The 22437-nt window shown below is 40.0% G+C and overlaps 1 protein-coding gene and 1 long non-coding RNA gene across 51 annotated transcripts in view; one reads left to right on the forward strand and one right to left on the reverse strand.

Moving 5' to 3' along the window:
• RUBCN (rubicon autophagy regulator) overlaps window positions 1-22437 on the reverse strand; it is a 68132-nt gene that overhangs the window by 40997 nt on the left and 4698 nt on the right. For 14 of the 50 annotated variants that reach the window (XM_070583562.1, XM_070583581.1, XM_070583549.1 and 11 more), the window contains one exon: window positions 3799-3952. In XM_070583562.1, coding sequence (XP_070439663.1) covers window positions 3799-3952 — 154 coding nt within the window. Of the gene's footprint in view, window positions 1-3798; window positions 3953-7828; window positions 8011-9610; window positions 10425-16779; window positions 17088-22437 lie in introns of those variants that run through there. The other 36 variants (XM_070583566.1, XM_070583561.1, XM_070583557.1 and 33 more) reach the window with 14 other exon arrangements.
• On the forward strand, window positions 1037-4161 carry LOC103549802 (uncharacterized). Its single transcript, XR_544616.2, has 3 exons — window positions 1037-1188; window positions 1306-1383; window positions 3677-4161. It is a non-coding gene; the product is annotated as an uncharacterized lncRNA (long non-coding RNA).

The raw sequence follows: 22437 nt of genomic DNA on the forward strand, positions 1-22437 counted from the left end.
TAGGATGCAATTGGGTAGAATGTCCCCCAGACTGGCGGAAAATTCCTCACTGTCTTTTTCTCTATCCTTTTATCCTGGGGACCATTCACCAGGCACCTATTACTGCCAGGCAGAATAGGGAAGATGTTTAAGGGATGCCCCCATCATCCCTTGCTACAGGAACCCCAATGGGGGGACTTTCAAGGTAATGGCTCCTTTTCTTTCTCCTTTTCTCTCAGGGACCATTCACCAGGCCTATGTTGCCAGGCAGAATAGGCACCAGGCACCTGTTACTGCCAGGCATAACAGGGAAGGTACACAAGGGATGCAATGCCGGGGGACGCCCCCATCACCCCTTGCTATAGGAATCCCACAGTAGGAACGACGGGTAGGACGCTGCCCTAGGTTCAGGGGGGATTTTTCACGGTAATGGACCCGTTTCTTTCGTCTCTCTTAAGAGTTACAATGGCTGATCTCTTCTTTTCCTTTCTTTGTCTGTCTTGTTCATCACCTCCTTTGTTGTCACCAAGTCGAGGTTAAAGTTCAGGCTGGACCTGAGCAGAACCTTGACCTTCTGTAAAATCAAAACTTAAGCCTTTTGCCAGGGACTTAACTCTCAACCTTGGCACTGGGAGTGCCTCCAGCCAGTTCCAGGCCTTTTTCTCCTGCTTCCCTACCTCAACTGTGCTGGCTCGGAGACAAAGTGCCCAGGCTGAGCGAGACTTGACTAAATCTTATAACTATGTCAACACCCGCAATCGGCCTCTGCACCCTTTCTCCAGGTGCTGTCAGTTGGACACTAGCTTTACCGCCAGGGGGGCACGCCCTAAGCATCCCCAGAGACCCATCCTGCATCAGAAGGACTAAAAGGTAGACCAGATGCAGGCTGTCAAGGAAAATGAGATCCCTCTAAGAATGTGGTCATGATGCTATACCTTTCCTAAAGCCCCAAGTGATTTTTAAAAATACACTTCACATTCCATAACACATCCTTACGAAAGCACAGAAGTGATATGACCAGCATGAGTCATTGTATCCCTTCCCCCTCTCCAAGGGCACAACACCCAGAATAGCTGCCTGATGACGAAGCAGCCAGAAGCCTTTGAAAGCCTTAATATTCAGGGAGGAAACGAAGGGGAAAAACAAGTCCTTGACACAGACTTTAATTTTTAGGTCTTTACAAGGCAGAACAGAGCAGCAGTGAAACTGGTATGGATCTTTGTTTTTGATTCTTCCCACTAGAGCCTGTAGTTGCTAAGTGTGTGTTTGTGACAAATTTGCCTAGTTTGCTCTGCTTTCACTTATTACACTACTTCTGTTTTGCAGGTGACCATTTTCCTTAATATTTTTCATTCTGAGACCAGTGCCTTCACAGATATTATCATTTATTAATAACTATACAAGGTATGCTAATATTGTTTTGTATTTACCAAGCATCTTTCATTGGAGAATTCACTGACTTTACTAATTCATCATGACACATTTTTCCTTTCTGGCACAGACAGTAAAACTGCCTTGTAATATGGTGAAGTGATTACTCTAGATGACAATGTAAAATTAGTAACAGAGGCAAGGAAAAAACCCTTTTGCTATCAAGACACAAGTTCTTTAACCACTAAATGGTAGTGCCACTAATTTGGTAGCTATTTTTGTCATCAGCCTGGGAAGCTTGTATGGAGTTTTTTGTAAAATACGTTGGCATAATTCCCAAGTCTCTGGCTTAGAAGACTGAGTGGCTGGCAATGCCACAAATTAGTATTAAAAATATCAAGAGGAAGGGCAATCTCATAACAGAAAATAAGTTTGTTTTAAGTTGTGCTGTGCATGGCCTGTAGTCTGGACAGACAGATGACAATGTATAGCAGACAGCCAGTCTTGTGGATACGGAGTTCAGCAGAGATGTTTGAGCTGAAGGTCATTAGCGTTTAGGTGACAGTTAAAACGCAAATGGATAAGACTGTTTCAGGAAAATATGCAAAGTAAGAAGAGATAACAATGTAGGAGAGAACCCTGTTAAAAACTAAAATCTGAGAGGAAGAGACTCCAGGGAAAGAAACTAAGGAGTGGTCACCTAGGTAGAAAGTCTCTATGAGATAGAAGATAATAACGCCATATGAGTCAAGGTATGATGATGGTCAAGAGTGAAGAACATAAGGCAGTGTTCAAAGCAGAAATCTTCATGGATTTGGTAAAATGGATGTCATTTTACTTAAACTTCAGTGGCAAGATCACCAGTGGTATTGGCAGAAACCAGACTGCAGTGGATTAAATTATTTGTTTTGTAAATTCCAGTGTTCATAATTATTTTTTCCATAGGACCACATGTAACATGAAACTTAAAAAATGAAAGGAACATTTATTACTTCCTATGTGCCACAAACTGCACTAGGCAAATTTGTATGCTATTTCACTTAATTTTTCCATCAAACACTATGATATAAATAATAATATCCTCATTTTTACAGATGAGAAAAGCAAGCCTCAAAAAAGTTAAGTAAATTACCTAACAGGACTGACTGACAATTTATTATGTTTTCTAATGGTTTTCATGTATTTCCTCATTTAACTCTCACAACAATCCTATGAGGTAGGGTACCAGCCTTATCTCATTTTACAAATGAGGAAACAGAAGCACAAAGAGCTATGTAACTTACCCAATACCACACAGTGGTGAAGCTGAGATTAAAATATGAGCAGTCTGACTCAGAAGTCCATAATAGTAACTACTATGTCAATTTTTTCCCAAAGGACCTGAGCACTGAGTCTGGATTTCGATCCAGGTTCTGTTTGATTCCAAAGACTTTCGTTAGTCTACTACACATTTTGCCTCCAAATTACTCGAATGGTGTTTTAATAATGATAACATTAAGAAGACTTCAGATCTTTAAAGGATAAATGTTTTCCATCTTTAAAACTCTTCTAAGAGAAAGGGCCTCACTTCCAGAACTTACTCAGTTAATAAAATCTAACCTAAGTCAACTTTTCCACTGAATTCTGAAAATATCCAATAGGAACACCAGTTTAAAGATATTGCTCAGAGGTTCTATACACATATTTTTAGAAGGGAGGGTAGCACATTAAATCCTATGAACTATGAATACCTTAAACACCAATTAGTTGATCAGATCTTTTCCAATGTGACTGCTAGTTGAGATTAAATCCTGATAAAAAAGAAAGACAAGCCTGGCTCAGGAGAAAGAGTTCCAAGGAAGAATACTAGGCCCAGACAGGAGAAGAGCATGAGTGATTGGGAAGATGTGATTATGTACCTATTTGTAAGGTCTGATTTTTAAAAAAGTAGACCCAGATCCAATGACTCACTTGACAATTTTATCCAGAACCAAAGCTTATTTAAAACACTACAAACGGAGAAATTGCCAAAGATAAAGCAAAAACCATTAAGTATTATTAGAGTCCACTCATTTTCAATACTCAAAGCTTAATAGAGTGTTTGAGGACATTAAGGAAAAGAAACTCAAAATCAATAAAGTTTATACTGAAAAAAATTTAAGCTATAGATAAAACTACCATTCATAAGTATCAACCAGTTTGTCTACAAAATGATGCTTACAGGATATTCTAAAAATGACAATAATCTGTAAGTATTTCTCAGATGTGTCCTAGGATGCTCCTAAGAGGAAAATCCCAATGATTCATCATTGTCCTTATCCTCCTCTTCGTCATCATCATATCACAGGCCTGCCCTCAAGGACTCACAGACTAGTGGCCTTCATCTTCTCACTGCCAACAACTTGATGCAACTGTTTCTCTCCAACAAGTGATTCAGCCAATCTGGCAAAAAAGAAAAGGTCTACATACCTGGTCATGGATGAGCCCATGATAGAGGATGCTCTGCATGTCCCTGCAAAGCCTTTCCAGGCCACCATACTTGGACCAGACGTTGGGGCTGTTGGCTGATACCAAACCCTCCACAGTAGTCTTCAAATTACCCAGCAACTGCCAGTGCTCCCTCCTGCAAGGGCATCAGTTATACTAATGGTTAGTTAACTTTGTCATACCTGATCCTGATCATGTCAAAGAAATTCTTAAGTCAAGAAGTCTCCTGCCCCATATCCTAACATTCTCTCCCCTATTAATTTTTCACTTGGGCATAAGACCCAATTCTGAAAAGACTGAAGTTGTAAAGAACACTATGAATAAAAAAAAGCAAAACAGAAAAACTCTCACCTTTACATGGCATATTAGGCTTTGTAAGGTGATCTTCAACTACTATCTCATTCAATCCTGACATAAATAGCATATAACCCTGTGTTTCTAGGAGTGTGATCTATCAAGATCCATTTCTGGACAATAAGAGTACACAGGCAATATATGAAGAGTTAAGGGCATTTGCTCAAAACCAGAAATCTCTTGCCAAACAAAAAAGTCAAAAAATGACTTTTTATTCACTATATTTCCAAGCACTAAGTACCTGTACACAAATATTATGAATAAGAATAAAAACTGCCCATGATTTTCACCCACAATTTTTAAAGCTAAAATTGAAACCAAAATGTTTTAAGTTTATACTGAGCCACTTTGGGACATGCCCCCAACTCAGTCAACTATGAGCTTATTCTCTTGGACCATCAGAAGTACTTTGGTGGAAAAGTTTGAAAATTGCTGCCCTGATGTTCAAGGTTCCTCTGAAAGCCCCAGCATTTTCTCAACACAGGTTCCAACCCAACACTCAAAACCAGGTGCAATTGAATGAAAAAAGTTGGATGCCCTGAATCAAACTGGATAGGGAAAATGTGAGGAGATGAGGGGTCAAACGCCTCCTCTTGGGCCCCCAATTGTTATACTGCACACTTCACCTTGACTTTTCATTTCTTATTAGAATTCCACTCTTTCCTCTTTTCAAGGACAGTCATGAGAATGGTAATAAATTCTTCAGGTAACTTTCACCATAACTATTTTACATCATTTAAATACCTAGGGGTGGGAGGGTCCTAAATTGGAATCCTTTCTAATTCTATCAGTACTCAAAACTAATCTCTTTTGTACATTTTCTGAGCCATTTTTAAAAAGGGGATGAATACAGTAAAGGCAGACAAGTAAAATAAAATGAATAAAAGCTAGGTCTGGTTATAGGAGTGTCATCTAATAAAGGAAAAGCCAGATGGATCTCACTCTGGTTATTTGCTCAGAAGCCCTTGAGACCAAGAATTTATTCCAACTGGGAGACACCAGGCTTCCTTAACTTTATGCCATTCAACTTTTGAGTCACCATACTCTCTGCTCTATTTCTTTTTTCCCCAGTTTTACTGAGATATAATTGACATATAACATTATATTAGTTTAAGGTGTACAACATAATGATTTGATATATGTATATATTATGAAGTGATTATCACAAGTTTAGTAAACATTCATCGCCTCACATAGTTAAAAATTCTTTTCCTGTGATGAGAACTTTTAGATCTACTCTGTTAGCAACTTTCAAATATACAATACAGTATTGTTAAATATAGTCACCATGCTGTACATTACATCCCCAGAATTTATTTATCTTATTACTGGAAGTTTGTACCTTTTGACCACCTTCACTCATTTCCCCTACTCCCCCCCAGGGCAACCACTGATCTGTTCTCTGTTTCTATGAGTTTGGTTTTTTTAGATTCCACATATAAGTGAGATCATACAGTTTGTCTTCTCTGTCTGACTTATTTCACTTAGCATGATACCCTCAAGGTCCATCCACGTTGTCACAAGTGGCAGGATATCCTTCTTTTTTTACAGCTGAGTAACATTCCATTATATATATATAACATTTTCATTATCCATCTGTCAATGGACACTTAGGTTGTTTCCATGTATTGGCTATTGTAAATAATGCTGCAGTGAACATGGGGGTGCAGATATCTCTTTGAGATAGCGATTTCATTTCCTCCAGATATATACCCAGAAATGCAACTGTTGAATTATATGATATTTCTATTCTTAATTTTTTGAGGAACCTCCATACTGTTTTCCATAGTGGCTGTACCAATTTACACTCCCACCAACAGTACACAAGGGTTTCCTTTTCTCTACATCCTCACCAACACTTGTTATCTCTTGTCTTTTTGATGATAGCCCTTCTAACAAGTGTGGGGTGGTATTTCATTGTGAGAGGTTTCTTTTCTGGCTGAACAAGAGTCGCCCTGAGCTAACATGTTGCCAATCTTGCTCTTTTTGCTTGAGGAAGATTCACCCTGAGCTAACATCTGTGCCAGTCTTCTATTTTGTATGTGGGTCACCACCAGAGCATGGCCACTGATGAGTGGTGTAAGTCAACACCCAGGAACCAAACCCAGGCCACTGAAGCATAGTGCACTGAACTTAACCCCTAGGCCACTGGACCAGCCCCTCATTGTGGTTTTGATTTGCATTTCACTGATGATTAGTGATGCTGAGCACCTTTGCATGTACTTGTTGACCATTTTGCTGTTCTCTTTTTTTTTTTTAAGATTGGCACCTGAACTAACAACTGTTGCCAGTCTCCTTTTTTTTTTCTGCTTTTTCTCCCCCAAAGATCCCCAGTACATAGTTGTATATTTTAGTTGTGGGTCCTTCTAGTTGTGGTATGTGGGACACCGCCTCAGCACGGCCTAATGAGAGGTGTCATGTCCACACTCAGGGTCCGAATAGCCAAAACCCTGGGCCGCCGAAGCGGAGTAGGCAAACTTAACCACTTGGCCACGGGGCCAGCCCCTGTTCTATTTCCATATCAGTCCTGAGAGATCTCAAGATAACTGAGATGTACACAGGACTGAGGTGGTCATTAAAATGCTATTTATTGTTGTACTGTGAGAAACTGACATCAGAGGCCAACCAACTGCCAACCTTTGCCTCAGTGACTCTCCGTCTCCAGCTTCCTTGGGGCTAACCTGGCCTGTTCTGACTGACATAGTTCTTCCATTCCAACAGGTTATAAGCAAGTCTTGGAGGCCTGAGAGCCAATCTGCTTCTGCAAGTGATTCTGTTTATCTTGGTTCTGATTCATTCTGTACTGATCTTACAAGTTTAACTGCCAAAGAACATCATGATAAATTCTGAAAGCAGCTATCAAGTACCCTATCATCCTAGGGCTTTCATCCCAAAATATACAAAAAGCACTGAAATCCTAGAAACCCTGAGCATTCAAATCTACTATCCACTTCTTCTGGACAAAGCAAAAGAACTTTCCTTCCCCACAAGATAGTGCCCCTGAGATACCAAAGCTACAACAGAATGTGGCTCTTATTCTAAGATACTCCAAACCATCTATTTCTGGTATAAGCTCATGTAGAAGAAAAGTAAACTTTTTAAAAATTTTGATTTACATAGCTAGTCTATTTAGTGTCTCTACCTTTTCAGGATCCTTTACCCTAATGATATAGTTCTCATTTTCAGAGTTGAAATACTAAGTTTAAGTGAAGCCCATACACGGTGGCTGAATTAATCCATTCATACCTAAATCTTAGATGCAGGTAAACAGATCACCATGAGAAATCACATACCCCTTCCCAAACTTAACCACATTTTCAGCAAGTAAGGTCAGTCTTCCCTAGATTAAATCTGTTTGGTAACAATTATTTGAATGGTATCACCCTGTATTCACATGTAACCTTCATCTGGGTAAAGGCAAGGCCTTTTAAGTGTATTAGATTCAAAGCAGCTCTTTGAAGAGCCATTTCTGCAAGTACACAGTGTGCTCTCCTTTAACTGCCATAAATTAAAAAGCAAGTTTTCCTAAGCATCTCACCCTATGCCAAGGAAGAACCAGGCTTGAGTGGAAAGTGACAACATAATCCATCTCTCTCAGAATCGTTTTCATCAACAGTCAAGCCAATCTCAGAATGAAGTCCTACCTATTTTCTTTTACCTATTTTCTTTTCCTCCTTTAAAGAAGAACTGGGGTGCCGGCCCCGTGGCCAAGTGGTTAAGTTCACGTGCTCCGCTGTGGGTGGCCCAGGGTTTCGCCGGTTCGTAATCCTGGGCGCGGACATGGCACCGCTCATCAGGCCACGCTGAGGCAGCACCCCACATGCCACAACTGGAAGGACCCACAACTAAAAAAATACACAACTATGTACTGGGGGGCTTTGGGGAGAAAAAGGAAAAATAAAATTTAAAAAAAAAAAAAAGGAAGAACTGGAATTGCTTAAGCAACTCAAATAAGGAAATCTGAGGAATAACAGTTTTCCTAAATGCCAACTCAGTCCTAAGCTTGCCACATCACAATTAGAAATGACACTCAAGGTTAAAACAGAAAAGTTACAAGAAAATGTTATTTTTTAGAAGTGTTACACCATATAGCTAATCACTAAAAATAATGAAGTATATGGTAAATAGTAAATAAATAATAAGTACTACATAATTGTAAACTGAGATTCAGTGCAAGAAATATATATCAGCATATCTTTGATCCCGAATGCTCTTTTTAGTGGTAAAAGGAAACAGCTTCAACTTATTGGCATATCCCCTCCACAGTGTGCTGTTTATCTGCAACGCATTGTGATATCTACCTGAGATGAGAGTTGGAGGTCAAGTAATGATTTGATCCCTGAAACGTGAGCAGAGGTGTGTGATATCCATTTGATGGAATATCATGAAACCATTAAAATTTTTTAGTAGGAAGAGTTTCCAAAGTTAATGACAGTACATTAAAGCATAAAAAGCAAAATGTAAAATTATATTTATGATCTCAGCATAAAAATACTGAGAGAAACAATGATATGTTGTTAGTGGTTACCTTTGGTTATATAAGGGGAATGTAGAAAAGAGAGGAACTGTTTAGGCCTTCCTTGAGGCTAGGAATTAACGAAAGATCAATAACCCAAACAAAGTTAGCAAACAAGAAACTGGACAGTACCATAAAGGATTTTTTAAATACCCAAGTATCAAGGGCATCTTATGCTGAAAGACTGTGGTCAGGCAAGCACCTGGGACTTTTAATGCCAGAAAGCACTTCCTGGAAAGAAGTAATGGGTTCCTTCTTAAAGTAGAGAAAAACATAATTTAGTGAAATAATTATTGGCAACATTGAGGTAGCAAGAGACTACTATATTTAATTTGTGTTTAATTTTCTTCTTATCTGGCTCCATATTTTCTGTTTTTAATTATACAGTATTTAACTTGTAGAGTAGGTAGTTAATATTTATGCTTATAGAAAAATATGCTTATAGAAAAAACACACTTGACTCTATTACACAGTCTCTCACTTCTGCGGCACCTAGGAGAACCTAACCATTGGCTAGTCCCACCCCTTTACTGGCTGACAGCAGAATCTTTGCTAGGAGAGAAAAGTAGTAATCGTAGGCATGCTTTGTAACTTCATACTTATTCAACAAATTCCTCACCAATCATACTAAATTTGAATAATATCAAATTTATTGAATTTCAACAATGAATAGACTTAACAAAAGTATGGAAAATCCCTTATGTCAGAAACCTAACCACTGATGACATATAAACTCCTCAGTATGAAGTGCAAAAGTTCTCCATCATGTGGCCTCAAGCTAAATACCAACTTTCCTACTCAGTACTCCTCAATTTGAGGAGTCTCTCAAATTGAAAAAGACAGTCTTTCAGTCTCTCTCTCTACCACACTTAATTACGAACATGCCAGTCTCATGCCTACTTCCATGACTTTATTCATACAGACCTTTCTACTTGAAATGCTGCTCCTCTTGTCCCATTCAGGAATTCAGGTTCAGCTCTAGTTCAACCTTCTCCCAAATTCTCAATAGTGTGACCCACTATAACTCTTTTGTTAGAAACTCCATAACATATGCTGTCAATATACCATTCCTCCTAATAATCCTCAAAAAAAACCCACAAAAAACCTGTTGTTTCATAGTATATGGTCTGTTTCCTTAAGGACAAAGACCATGTCTTTCCTATTTACTTTGTATTTTAATAAGAAGCCGGGAGAAAATGTCATGCAGTGGAAAGACAACAAGCTTCTCAGTCATACCAACCTGAATTCGAATCTGAGCTCTCCACAAACTAGCTGTGCATCCTTGGGCAAGCCATTTAAACTCTTTAAGCTTCAGTTCCCTCATTACAACATGGAGATGACAACAACCGCTTCATAGTGTGGAATGTAATCGATAATCTACAGAAAGCACCATCATAGAGCAGATAATAATATTCCTTCCTTTTCCTCTTTCCTTTTGCCCCTTTGAACTTCCATTGCATAAATCTAAGAAATCCAACTAAATCAGAAGGGGTACCTAGAATAAAGCCTTTTTACCCTTTCGGCTTCAGAGAAAATTCTGCCAAAAACTATCTGAGATTGGATAGTCTGCAGTGTAATTAAGACTGGTCACAGCGCCTCACATCCAAAAAATATCTTCAACTGCATTTAAACTAGGGTCAAATCTCCTCTTAGTGAGATTTCAAGGCCCTGTTTATGTTCATGGTGTTCTCACTAAAGTAGGAAAGCTGGGAAAACTTCCTCAGTATTAGATGTACCTAGTATAGAAAAGAGACTCAAATCTGCTTACTTGATAGAATGGAAGAAACATATAAGGTTTTACTGTAAAAAAATAAGGTTTATTTCAAGAGTCATATAAGAAAGCTAATCTCATTATCTTACAGTCACACCTTATGTTGTCTGGGTAGCAGAGTACTTTACAAGCAAGGTAAAGGAAACACATACCATCACATCAACAGCAAATGCTCAGGAGGAAAGACAGTGTCAGTCACCTCAGTTTTAAGGATACTATTTTATTTATTTTTTATTTTTCTTATTTTTGAGGAAGATTAGCCCTGAGCTAACATCTGCTGCCAATCCTCCTTTTTTTGCTGAGGAAGACTGGTCCTGAGCTAACATCCATGCCCATCTTCCTCTACTTTCTATGTGGGACGCGTACCGCAGCATGGCTTGACAAGCAGTGCCATGTCCGCACCTGCGATCCGAAACAGCGAACCCCGGGCCGTCAAAGAGGAACGTGCAAACTTAACCCCTGCACCACCGGGCTGGCCCCTAAGGATACTATTTTAAAGTAACAGGTAATAACTATCATTAGAACTAAAACTAGATCATCTTAAAAATTGCTGAGGGAAGGAAATAGCAAGAGAACATCATAAAAATCATTTTTAAAAGATGACAGAATTAAGACCAAACAGATATGAGATAAAAATAAATGTCAATGGAATAAACTCAACTATTTAAAACAAAACAGCCAATCAAGCAAAAGGGCAGGAGGAAATTATGATATTAATATCCAAGTTGTATTCAAGGCAAGAATCATTAAAAAGGACAAAGATGGCATAATGAACATATAGTTCACATTAATTTTTATGTATCTAATAACATGGCCTCAAAATACATAAAAACACACAACAAAACAAAAACTGTAGAAAACATAAAGCAAAAAGAAAAACAGAAAGGAAAAAACAATGGTAATGAGAGATTAACATTCAGATCATGAAAACCCAAAGTAAAAAAGTGACTAGAGGAGCCGGCCCATGGCTGAGTGGTTAAGTTCGGGCGCTCCACTTCAGTGACCCAGGGCTTCGCCAGTTTGAATCCTGGGCGCCAACATGGCACCACTCATCAGGCCATGCTGAGGCCGCACCCCACATGCCACAACTAGAAGGATCCACAACTAAAAATACACACCTATGGGGGCGGGCCTGGTGGCACAGCAGTTAAGCTCACAGGTTCTGCTTCTTGGCGGCCCAGGGTTCGCCGGTTCGGATCCTGGGTGCGGACATGGCACCGCTTGGCAAAAGCCATGCTGTAGTAGGCGTCCCACGTATAAAGCAGAGGAAGATGGGCATGGATGTTAGCTCAGGACCAGCCTTCCTCAGTAAAAAGAGGAGGACTGGCAGTAGTTAGCTCAGGGCTAATCTTCCTCAAAAATAAATAAATAAATACAAATAAAAATACACACCTATGTACTGGGGGACCTTGGGGAGAAAAAGGAAAAATAAAATCTTTTAAAAAATTAATTTAATTTTAATTAATTTAAACTTAAATAACCACATGTAGTTAGTGGCTATCACGTTGGACAGAGCTGGTCTATAACTACCCAAGTAAGTTGGTGAAACTTATAGAAGAAAGATAACAAAGCAAAACACATGCAAAAAAAAATTCCATTTAGTGGAAGAAGTGATAAAGCAGCTATAAAAAGCAGAAACAGCTGTGGGGAGGGTAAATACTGAGAAAAGCTTCAGCTTAAGGTCCCTGCTGGCAGCTGAAACACCTCCTCCTCCTGGGTTCTAATAATAGCATTTTCCCCAAAAGCTTCAAGAGTATGTTTCTGTGGGGTTTTTTGGTACTAATAACTGGACTAGCAATATGGATTGCTCAAAAATCATGTGATTTTCCTGCTTTGCTATCAGTTCTATACAGTCAACCCCTAGCATGGTCAAAGGAAAAAGAGAAAGAAAGGGAAGAAAACAGAAAATGAAGATAAACATAAAAAAGTGAAAATGAATAGAGAGAAGGGGAAAAGAGGCCCTTCCAAAGGTAACAGTAGCAGTGGCACCTGCTCAACTATAAGAGGCATGTTAAAGTTTTGATTCCTTGAACAAACAAATACTCACTGAACACCAATTACATGTCAGGCACTGTGCGAGGCACTGGACTTATGGTGGTTAAAGAGGAAGAGTCTCCAGCTCTCAGGGTACTCAGAATGCAATGGGGAAATGGGCACTTACATAACTATGCTATGAAGTGAGAAGTGCTGTAACAGAGATGGAAAAGGACAGGTCAGGATGCCTTCTAAAGGAGCACTATTTAAAGGATGACTAAGAACTCTCCAGGAAAAGGGGGAGGTATTACAGGAAATGCAGAGGAGCAAGAACGAGAATAGCAAGGAAGGAGATGAGAGAGTGAGTGAATGCCATGGTTTTTAACTGGGAACTTCATAGGGACTAAAGTACAGATTAAACACCAGGGAAGGAATTTTCACTGTTTCCTATTTTCAGTGAGAAACTGAACATTTCTGAGCAAAATATGATAGCAACTTTGCTTCTGAAAAATTAAGCTGGTGGCAGTGTGGAGGCTGTCTGGAATTGGGGGACTGAGTCCAGATTGGGTGATTAGTTAGAAGGCTACTGAGATAATCCACAATGGGAGATGATGAGGGCCTTCAGTGAATATATAGTCTATATGTGCCCAGAGTCCATGTCTCTTTCTTTGGTAACAGAATCCTGATTTTTCACAGGGTAATCACCCCTCTGCCACTTACTCTGGTCCATGAAGTTCCAAGAAAGTATGGCTTTACATCAGGATCCAGGGTTGGTCACAAAACTTAGGCCTGACTGAGCAGTGTATTCCATACTCTGATTATAAGAACAGGAACATAACTTAACTCAGTCCAAAAAGAGTCAGCCCCAGAATTTTCACTTTTGCTGTCTCTATTGGGATTGCATTCTTTTCTTTTTTTTTTTTTTGCTTGATCTCTAAACTTGAAGTTGCTAAGGGTATCCTGTAGAAAACCCTGCTTGAGAATGAAGCCGACATATTGAGAAAAAAAGCCCACAGACAGGGACAAATCCTTGTTTAAGCATCTATATTTGACCATGCCTGAAGCAATACTACTCTCTGGATTTTTTAAGTACTATAAACTGACATATTTGGAAATGGAGGAAGAAAATAAAGCTTCAAGAGAAAAATCAGGAACAGAATTCATGGGATCTGGTGACTGCTTGGATGGGAAATGAAGAGGGAAGTATCAAATTCCACTCTGAGGCTTCTGGCTCCGTTGACTGAGTGGAAAACACTATTAACTGAGAGAGAGAAGAGAGGAGGAAAAGGTTTTGGTCAATGGAATGAGCTTACTTTGGGGACACTAAAAGGTATCTTGATACTTGAATTTTGACTCTATCTGGATCACAGTACCAGGAAAACTGTGCATGTAGCTGGGTTCCAAGCTCAGAAGTAGACTGCACAGCAATCTAGGGTGACAGAGCAGTGCTAGAAGAACCATTCCTTTAGTAGTTTCACCAGACCACCTCCCAACAACTGGCATTTAGGAAACCCTGGGGAAACTGAAGTATCACCCCTAAGCACTACAGTATTTTGCTAGAGTGATAACTAGCTAGATGGAAAGCAATTCGGGAACCTATGACATAACTACACTTCAAGAATGAAGTCAAAGCTAGGCCAATACCCCACTCCCCAGTGTGCTGACCTCAGATAGAGGAGCCATGGAAAGAGGAAGAACAAACTATAGCATTGAAAACAGCAAGTGAGGGGCCGGCCCCATGGCCGAGTGGTTAAGTTTGCACGCTCCGCTTGGGTGGCCCAGGGTTTCCCCAGTTCAGATGCTGGGCGCAGACCTAGCACCACTCATCAAGCCATGCTAAGGTGGCGTCCCACATAGCAGAGCCAGAAGGACCTACAACTAGAATATACAACCATGTACTGGGAGGCTTTGGGGAGAAGAAAAAGGAAAAAAAAAAAAAAGATTGGCGACAGATGCTAGCTCAGGTGCCAATCTTTAAAAAAAAGGAAAACAGCAACTGGAAGAGCACACATCCACCTTATTTCAAGAAAACTGGGGAGCGGATGCAAGCAGACATTTTTTGCACTTAGTACATACCAGGCACTCTGTGAGGACCTTCATGAACATTCTTATTGAATCCTCACAACTTACCAGTCAGGAAGGCATTACTCTCCCCACTCAGACAGCAGGAGCCAAGTTAAGCAGTAAAGCTAGGATTCAAATGCAGGTCCATCTGGTTACAAAGTTTATGCACATTTCACTACATCAACTACTTTCAGAAAATATATTGAAAAGTTTTATGCTTTATATATAAAAATGATGTCATCTCATCAAGAAGATTTTTTCTGAATTGGGTGTTTTATTGGCCATAGAAAGATCAGATTTGCAGTGACCCAGCCACAATGCCCCAATTCCTAGGCACAAGGCATGTACACACCAGATGTCTCTTTGGAGCTAAGGAGGCCATCAATGCTATGAAACCTATTAAACAACACATTTGGAGTTAACCAGCCATTGACAGAGAACAGGCTATAGCAACAATATGAGTGACTTCGTGGGGATAATCCCACAGCTGAAATTAAGTTTTGACTAGAGTTCCATAGAAAGAGTAAGAGAAAAAGATACCTCCAAAAGAGCTGTCCTACTGGCCTGAATGACAGGCAAAGAATGCTATAAAATTCGCTATCTTATACATTTCTTTGTCCCAATATATTAGCATAGTGAGAGGCAGCATAGTATAAGTATTAAAAGTGCAGACTCTGGAGCCAGATTGCCTAGGTTTGAATCCCAATTCCACCAGGATTCACTGTAGGACCTCGGCAGGGTATTTACTACGTCCATGTCTCAGCTTCTTCATCTGTTAAATGGTGATAATGATAGTATCCATCTCATACAGTTGTTATGAGGATTAAATAAATTAATACTTGTAAGGCTCTTAAACAGTGCCTGGCATGTGGTAAATAGGTGTTTGTTAAAAACATTAAACAAACAACTAACCCAGCTAGTTGGGGAGGAAGTTTGAACTTGAATTTCCAGTGTGGCCTCTCCCACATGAACTGGTAGAGAAAAATAAAAATAATTCTAAAACTTATTTAGAATTTATATGGGAACTTTTACATGAAGCATTCACAGACATCTGGAGGAAGAATAAATAGCCAAACATACATAAGCAGAAACCGAAACACACAAAAGGGAAGTAAGATGTTCAGTTTCACTGAACACACCATTCATAGATCTCAGGCAGGAACCCAAATCCTGTCAGTCCAAGTTTTACACAGCAGGCCAAGGGCTGCGTACATAAAAGAGGAGTCACCCTTAAAAACAGCCAGGTCTTCAACCAGGCACAACATCTCATTAATTTTTCCCTGTTGGTATTTTCTTAGAGGTAAATATTCTACCACCAGTCTCGGGACCTCAGCTGCTTCTGAGACCATCACTACATCTCAACGTTTTTAAAAGTCAAGCAAGACTCCCTTAAGTCACATTTCTGCTCTATCCTGTCACCATTCCAGATTTTTAAGAGGTTAAGACCAGAGTTATTAATGAAGCAAACTCTAAACACAGGAAATACCTCTACAGAATCCAAGTCACCATTTAGTCAAAGTAGTTTTTAAAATCTTAAATCTTCGAATTTCTAGAAGGTATGAACTCCATGACAATAGTTCCATATAAATAGATGTGAAATTGCTTATACATTGTGGGGAAGGAGTGACGGGTTTGAAGATAAAAAGGAAACGACAGAGAGGTCCTGCCACTCTCTGACAAGGACCCAGCATTAACAAAAGGCACACAAATTCTAGTCTCATTAGCAAGCCCCCTCCCCCACACCACTGCCATTACAATCGTCCACTTTCATGCACAGGCTCTCCCTGTCGCCTTCTGCTTCACGCTCATCCCTGCCTAAGCTTCCTTCTAGGCCACCCACAATGCCTACCCTTTGCTCTCAGAAATTCTTACAACATCAGCCTTCTCAATATTGGCCCGACTGCTGTCACCGCAAGTTTCACTCAGGGCATCAACCTTGTGCCCTACTCCTATCTACAGACTCCGGCCTATAAAACCTCACTACAGCACCTCCAACAGCCACGTCCTCTCCAGCAGTCTTGGAGCTGAGCTTCACCCACTTCTGCTTCTCCTGCCCTCAACATATCCCATCCACCCTCCCTCACCAAACCCCTTCCCTCGTCCGTCCTATCCACGCCCTGCCCGTCCCTCTTTTCAGAATTTCTTCCAAAACAAGTCGCCCACAGCAGTCGCCCTCCTGTCTGTCGCTCCCAGCACTTCTCCCCATGCTCTCCGAGCCCAGCCCACGCTCCTGGTGCTTCGGCGCATCCAGCTGCCCCCGACCCCCGGCCCCTTCCCAGCCCACCTGCTGTCCTCAGGGAGGCGGTCCTCGCAGCCGCCAAGCTCCATTCCCGCGCCCTCTGGCCGCATCCGGGGCTGCGACGTCGCCTCCTCTCTGAAGAGAGGCGTCCCTGCCGTGTCGCCCCTCAGCGCTCCCGGACTTCCCCCCGGGAACGGAGGAGGCACCCACGGCGTGTGGGCTCAGGGTGAGCCACCGCACCCGGGCTGAGGCAGCGGCGGTCACTGCTGCCTCAGCCGCGGTTTCCAACCCTGCCACCCCCACTTCCGGCTCCTAGAACTTCAACTCCCAGCAGGCACCTCGAAGACCCGGCCACTCCCGGCATGCACCACCCTATCCAAGGTGAGGCCGCGCTTGCGGCCGATAGCAGACGGTTGGCGAGTGCTTGCGGGCGTGCTGTGGGATAGGAACCCGGATCTGAAATGCCCGCCAACGATAGTCTCAAGATCCGGTACCACTGTGGACACTTACACACTCCTGTCACACTTCACTCTTGGGACCGGACTCGGTCAGAGATCAAACTAGGAGACGACGCTGGGCTGAATCCAAGGGCGGTTAACCCCACTTCTGCCTGCCCTGATTTAGCACCTGTTGGTGGTGTTTGGGGATCTCAAGCATTTCAACGAAGAGCTTAGAAACTGAAGGCCACATGTTGCTTTGGCATCACAAAGAAAAAGCAGGAAGGAAAGGCTTTGGGGGCAGGTTTTCTGGAGGATTGATATCAGGACAGAGTTTTCAAGGATGAGTATGAGGTAGCCAGGAGAAGAAGGGAAGAGGAGGTGGAGAGAGCAGCACAGGTATGAGGACGCACGCTGGTTTGGGAACTGCTGGTTCCAAGTAGTAATCAGAGCTGGGAAGAGGTGGGGAACAGAATGATGTGGGTGAACAGGCAGGCCGGATCATGAAGTGCCATTCTAAGGAGTTTGAGTGGTATCCAGAAAACATTTAGGAGCAAAGCAAGCATATGCAAATCAAGGAGTGATTTGATCAAACCTGCTTAGAAAGCTACTTTGGACAATGTGGAGAGCGAATGTGGTATGTCCTATGTTGGAGATAAGGGCAGAAGAATAGATATGAGAGGAGATTGAAAGTCCCTAAAGGGGCCAAGATGGTAATGCCAGTGATGAAGTGAGCCAGTTTGTAGGAGAATGGCAGAAACTCTCTGAACTGGAAACCACATGCCTCATCCAAGAAGGAAAGTCTCACCTTCACTATAATTGAATGTTGCCAAATGGGCATATGGGCCTAGAGCTGCCAGGTTCTCTCATTTTTATAAAGAAGCTAGGATCTGCATTTTTAAGTACACTTTCCAAATTTTTAAATATTGGCAACAAATTAAACATTTGTAAACATCATGCAGGCCAAAAAAGTTTGTCTGTAGGCTGAATGTGGCCTTTGGGTTGCTAGTTTGCAAGCCCAGGACTAAACTAGGGTGGTGGCTGTAGGGAGCAAGGAGGTTTGGATTAGAGCAGTGGTAAGGCAATGGAATCAGCACAACTCTGTGAGCAAGGGATCAAGGTTAATTCCATAAAAAACTAGTTGCTCTTTTAAAAATGATATGACTTTCAGGAATTTTCAAACTTGAGAAAACTTTTTTGTCTGTGAATTAAAAGAGAAATGAAAGAGCCTTTTATTGCAAATTAAGATTTCAAACTTCCATGTATATAAAAAATACTTACTCTTTGTTCAAACTTTCTCATATTTTCCTGCTAAAGGGTTATACTTTTTAAGAAAGGAGCAGTGTTAGTTACTAGGATTTCACTGCCTTCTGTTTCTACAAATGTATGAACTTTATTTGTTGGCATACAGTATAATCCCAAATTAATCCCACATGATCTTAACATACATTTACATGAAAGTCAGCTTTATCAGGAAATTCTAGAACTAAAATTGTAATAAAAGTTCTAGAAAATAGGATTTTCCTCATATGCCCAAGTCTGGGTTTACACATATTTTCTTTAAAGTAGTCAGTTAATAAACATGGCAATAACCTACACTAGCCATGTTTTCTCTCCCCTCACCCCAGGTAGCCATATACTGAATCCCTTGTTTATGATTCCACTGCTTCCCTTTTGATATAGTTTCTTTGTATCTGACTACATTCCTAAAAAAATATTATTTTTAAAATTTTTGTGTTTTAACTTTATAAAAAGGGTATTAAGCTGTATTTTTTCTTTGGGGCTTTACTTTTTTTGCTTAATATTACATTGATAGATTTATTCATATTGTTGTGTGTCACTATAGTTCATTGATTTTGACTGCTATATTATAGTCCATTGTGTGAATACACCAGTTTATTCATGCTGTCTTTCATTGATTGATATTTGGATTGTCTCCAGATTCTTGCTATTGTAAACAGTGCCGCTTTGAACATTCTTGTACATGTCTCCTCTTGTAGATAAGCAAGGGTTTCTTTTGAGTACATACCTAGAAGTGGAATTTCTAGGTCATAGGGTTATTGTCTGTTCTAGATTTTGTTTTGAGTGGTGGGTTTGTAGGTCCATAGCTTTTAAAATAACTAATAGTTATGAAGTCATAACAAGCTATAATCAGTTATTTAAAATAATTAAACAAATGAAAATGGGCCATGTACGGAAAATGATGAGAGTATGTCATGAAACAAGGATTATGATTAATCCAGTTTTGTGCATCTGGGGTCCAAATGCAAAAAATTGTCAAATATGCAAAAATAAGCATCAAAGTTCAAAAGTGTCGTTTAATGTAATGGCCTTACTTAGTAACTACTTGCTGAATTAATTAATTAATATTTTAAAAGTCAAAAAACCTGAAGAAATGGGGCTGGCCCCGTGGCCGAGCGGTTAAGTTCGCGTGCTCTGCTGCAGGCGGCCCAGTGTTTTGTTGGTTCGAATCCTGGGCGCGGACATGGCACTGCTCATCAAACCACGCTGAGGCAGCGTCCCACATGCCACAACTAGAAGGACCCACAACGAAGAATATAGAACTATGTACCAGGGGGCTTTGGGGAGAAAAAGAAAAAAGAATAAAAAAAAACCTTAAAAAAAAAAACCTGAAGAAATTTATTTGATCTTTACCAATTTGTTTTCAAGATCACTAGGATGCTGCTTTTATACAAAAAGTAGTAGGTCCTAGCATACCACTGGCAGAAAGCCAATTTCACTCAAGAATCAGTTATTCAAATAGCAGATTTTTAAAATTCATTACATTTACCTATTTGTCAAAAACTTGGTTTTAAGAAATAATTTCCTCAAATATATTCAACAAATATCAATATAGTTATGAATATGTTCTTTTTTATTACATTTACTAAAATTATTCTTAGCATTTAAAAAATATTCACATTTTAAAAGCTAAGTGATGTCTCCCATTGGCCAAGTCAAAAACAATTTGAGCATCAAAATGAGTTAATTCATGAAATGTATAAATAACTATATTCTTCTCAAAGGTAAGCACAGTCCTTAGACTCTTCATCCGTTTGCTTTTCAGACTAGATTTTTTTTTTTTTGAGGAAGATTGGCCCTGAACTAACATCAGTTGCCAATCTTCCTCTTTTTGCTTAAGGAAAATTGTCTCTTAGCTAACGTCTGTGCCAATCTTCCTCTGCTTTATGTGGGATGACGCCACAGCCTGGCTTGACAAGCTGTGCTAGGTCCGTGCCTGGGATCTGAACCTGCCAACCCTGGGCCACCAAAGCAGAACACACGAACTTAACCACTATGCCACCAGGCCGGCCCCTGGAATAGAATTTGTAACACAAAATGAGTCCCTGAATATCTATGGAAAGTTTATATGTATATATAAAAATATATATGTGCAAAGAAATAAATAAATAGAAAAAGGAAGGAAGAAAGGGGGGAAGGGAAAGCTCTTTTTCACACTAGAATGTCAACTGATAAGTGTAGAGTTAGAAAATCACTATTTTGTAACCACCATAGTAATAATTGATTCAGGCAAGAATCACCAATGGATGCTAAAGCCGTTAGTGAAATTTATTCTGAAACAGGATATTTATACAGTTTCAAAATATCTCCCCACAGATTACTTATTCACTATAAATGGGAAAAAGGGTACTTTTACAGTGGGGAAATCTGGTGGGTATCACCTTAACCAGGTGATCAAAGTTAAGATCACCAATAATAAAACAAAATGACATCATGTGCCTCGTGATGCCAGGCACTGAGAGGAACACGAAATCACTTACGCAGTATTCCTGACCAAAGGGAATAACCTGGGGCCGGCCCAGTGGCGCAGCAGTTAAGTTCACACGTTCTGCTTCTCGGCGGCCCGGGGTTTGCTGGTTCGGATCCCGAGTGCGGACATGGCACCACTTGGCACACCATGCTGTGGTAGGCATCCCACAATATAAAGTAGAGGAAGATGGGCACGGATGTTAGCTCAGGGCCAGGCTTCCTCAGCAAAAAGAGGAGGCATGGCAGTAGTTAGCTGAGGGCTAATCTTCCTCAAAAAAAAAGTGAATAACCTGAATCTAATCACAGGGTAACAGTAAGACAAAACCAAACTGAAGGAGAATCTAGGCAACAACTGCCTTCAACCTTCAAAAGTGTAAATATCATAAAAGACTAAGAAAGGCTGACAAATTTTTTCAGATTAGAGGAGACGAAAGAGGCAGGACAAAGATGCAACATGTGAACCTGGGTTGGATCCTAGATTGGAAAATCAAAATTGCTGTAAAGGACTTCATTGGATTAATTTGCAACATTTGAATATGAACTGTACACCAGTTTATTGATGTTGTCGTTCATTGATTGGCATTTGGGTTGTTTCCAGGTTTTTGATATTGTAAACAGTGCTGCTGTTTATATAATTGAAATGCATCAATGCTAAATTTCCTAAATTTGATCATTTTAGCATGGTTATGTAAAGGATATCCTTAGAGATATATTCTGTGGAGTCGTGACGTCTGCAACTTATTCTCAGATTGTCCAACAACAAAAAATAATAACAATTATAGCTAGCTATCTATATAGAGAGAAAGCCAATGTGGCCAAACTTTAATAATTGGTGAATCTTGATGAAGTGTATATGAGTATTTATTGCGCTGTTTTTGCAACTTCTCTAGATTTGAAAATAGGCAAGGATTTAAAAAATCCTATAAAAAAAAGACAAGTTTTAAAAAATAGACATGGATCTTAGTATGGTTTTGTTTTTCTTATGACTGTATCCTGATCAATAGAGCTAAAATTTTAGTGTTTCACATAGGAAATTCTTAGCTTATAATGATTAATTTTGAACGTATTTGTAATTAATTAATTTTTTTCACACAGTTTAGCATTTTTAGAAGTCTTTAGCCAATTTTGCCAAATGACCAATTCACTGATTTTACCAAATTTACTTATTTACCAAATTCTTTTTCTTTTCTTTTCTCTTATTTCTTTGAATAAAGCTTATAGCAGTATCAGATGGGGTGATTCTAAAAGCTTTTGAAGAATTTTGTCAAGTTTTAATTGATTGGTTTCTATTTTGTCTTTACAGCAACATTTCCATCTCCTTTAAGCATTTAGTATTCGTTCATTTATTCACTGATATAGGAAAGCTCATTGCCAGCCATAGGCAATGCATACAAACTCAGAATTTAGAAAGTTACAATGAAAATTTCAAAAATCTTATTTCTGGACTGAGCAAACCCTTACCACATTTGAGGAAAGTTCACTTTGTCCCTTCCCA

This window comes from Equus przewalskii, chromosome 18 (genome assembly GCF_037783145.1).
Source record: "Equus przewalskii isolate Varuska chromosome 18, EquPr2, whole genome shotgun sequence".
Lineage (NCBI taxonomy): Eukaryota > Metazoa > Chordata > Mammalia > Perissodactyla > Equidae > Equus > Equus przewalskii.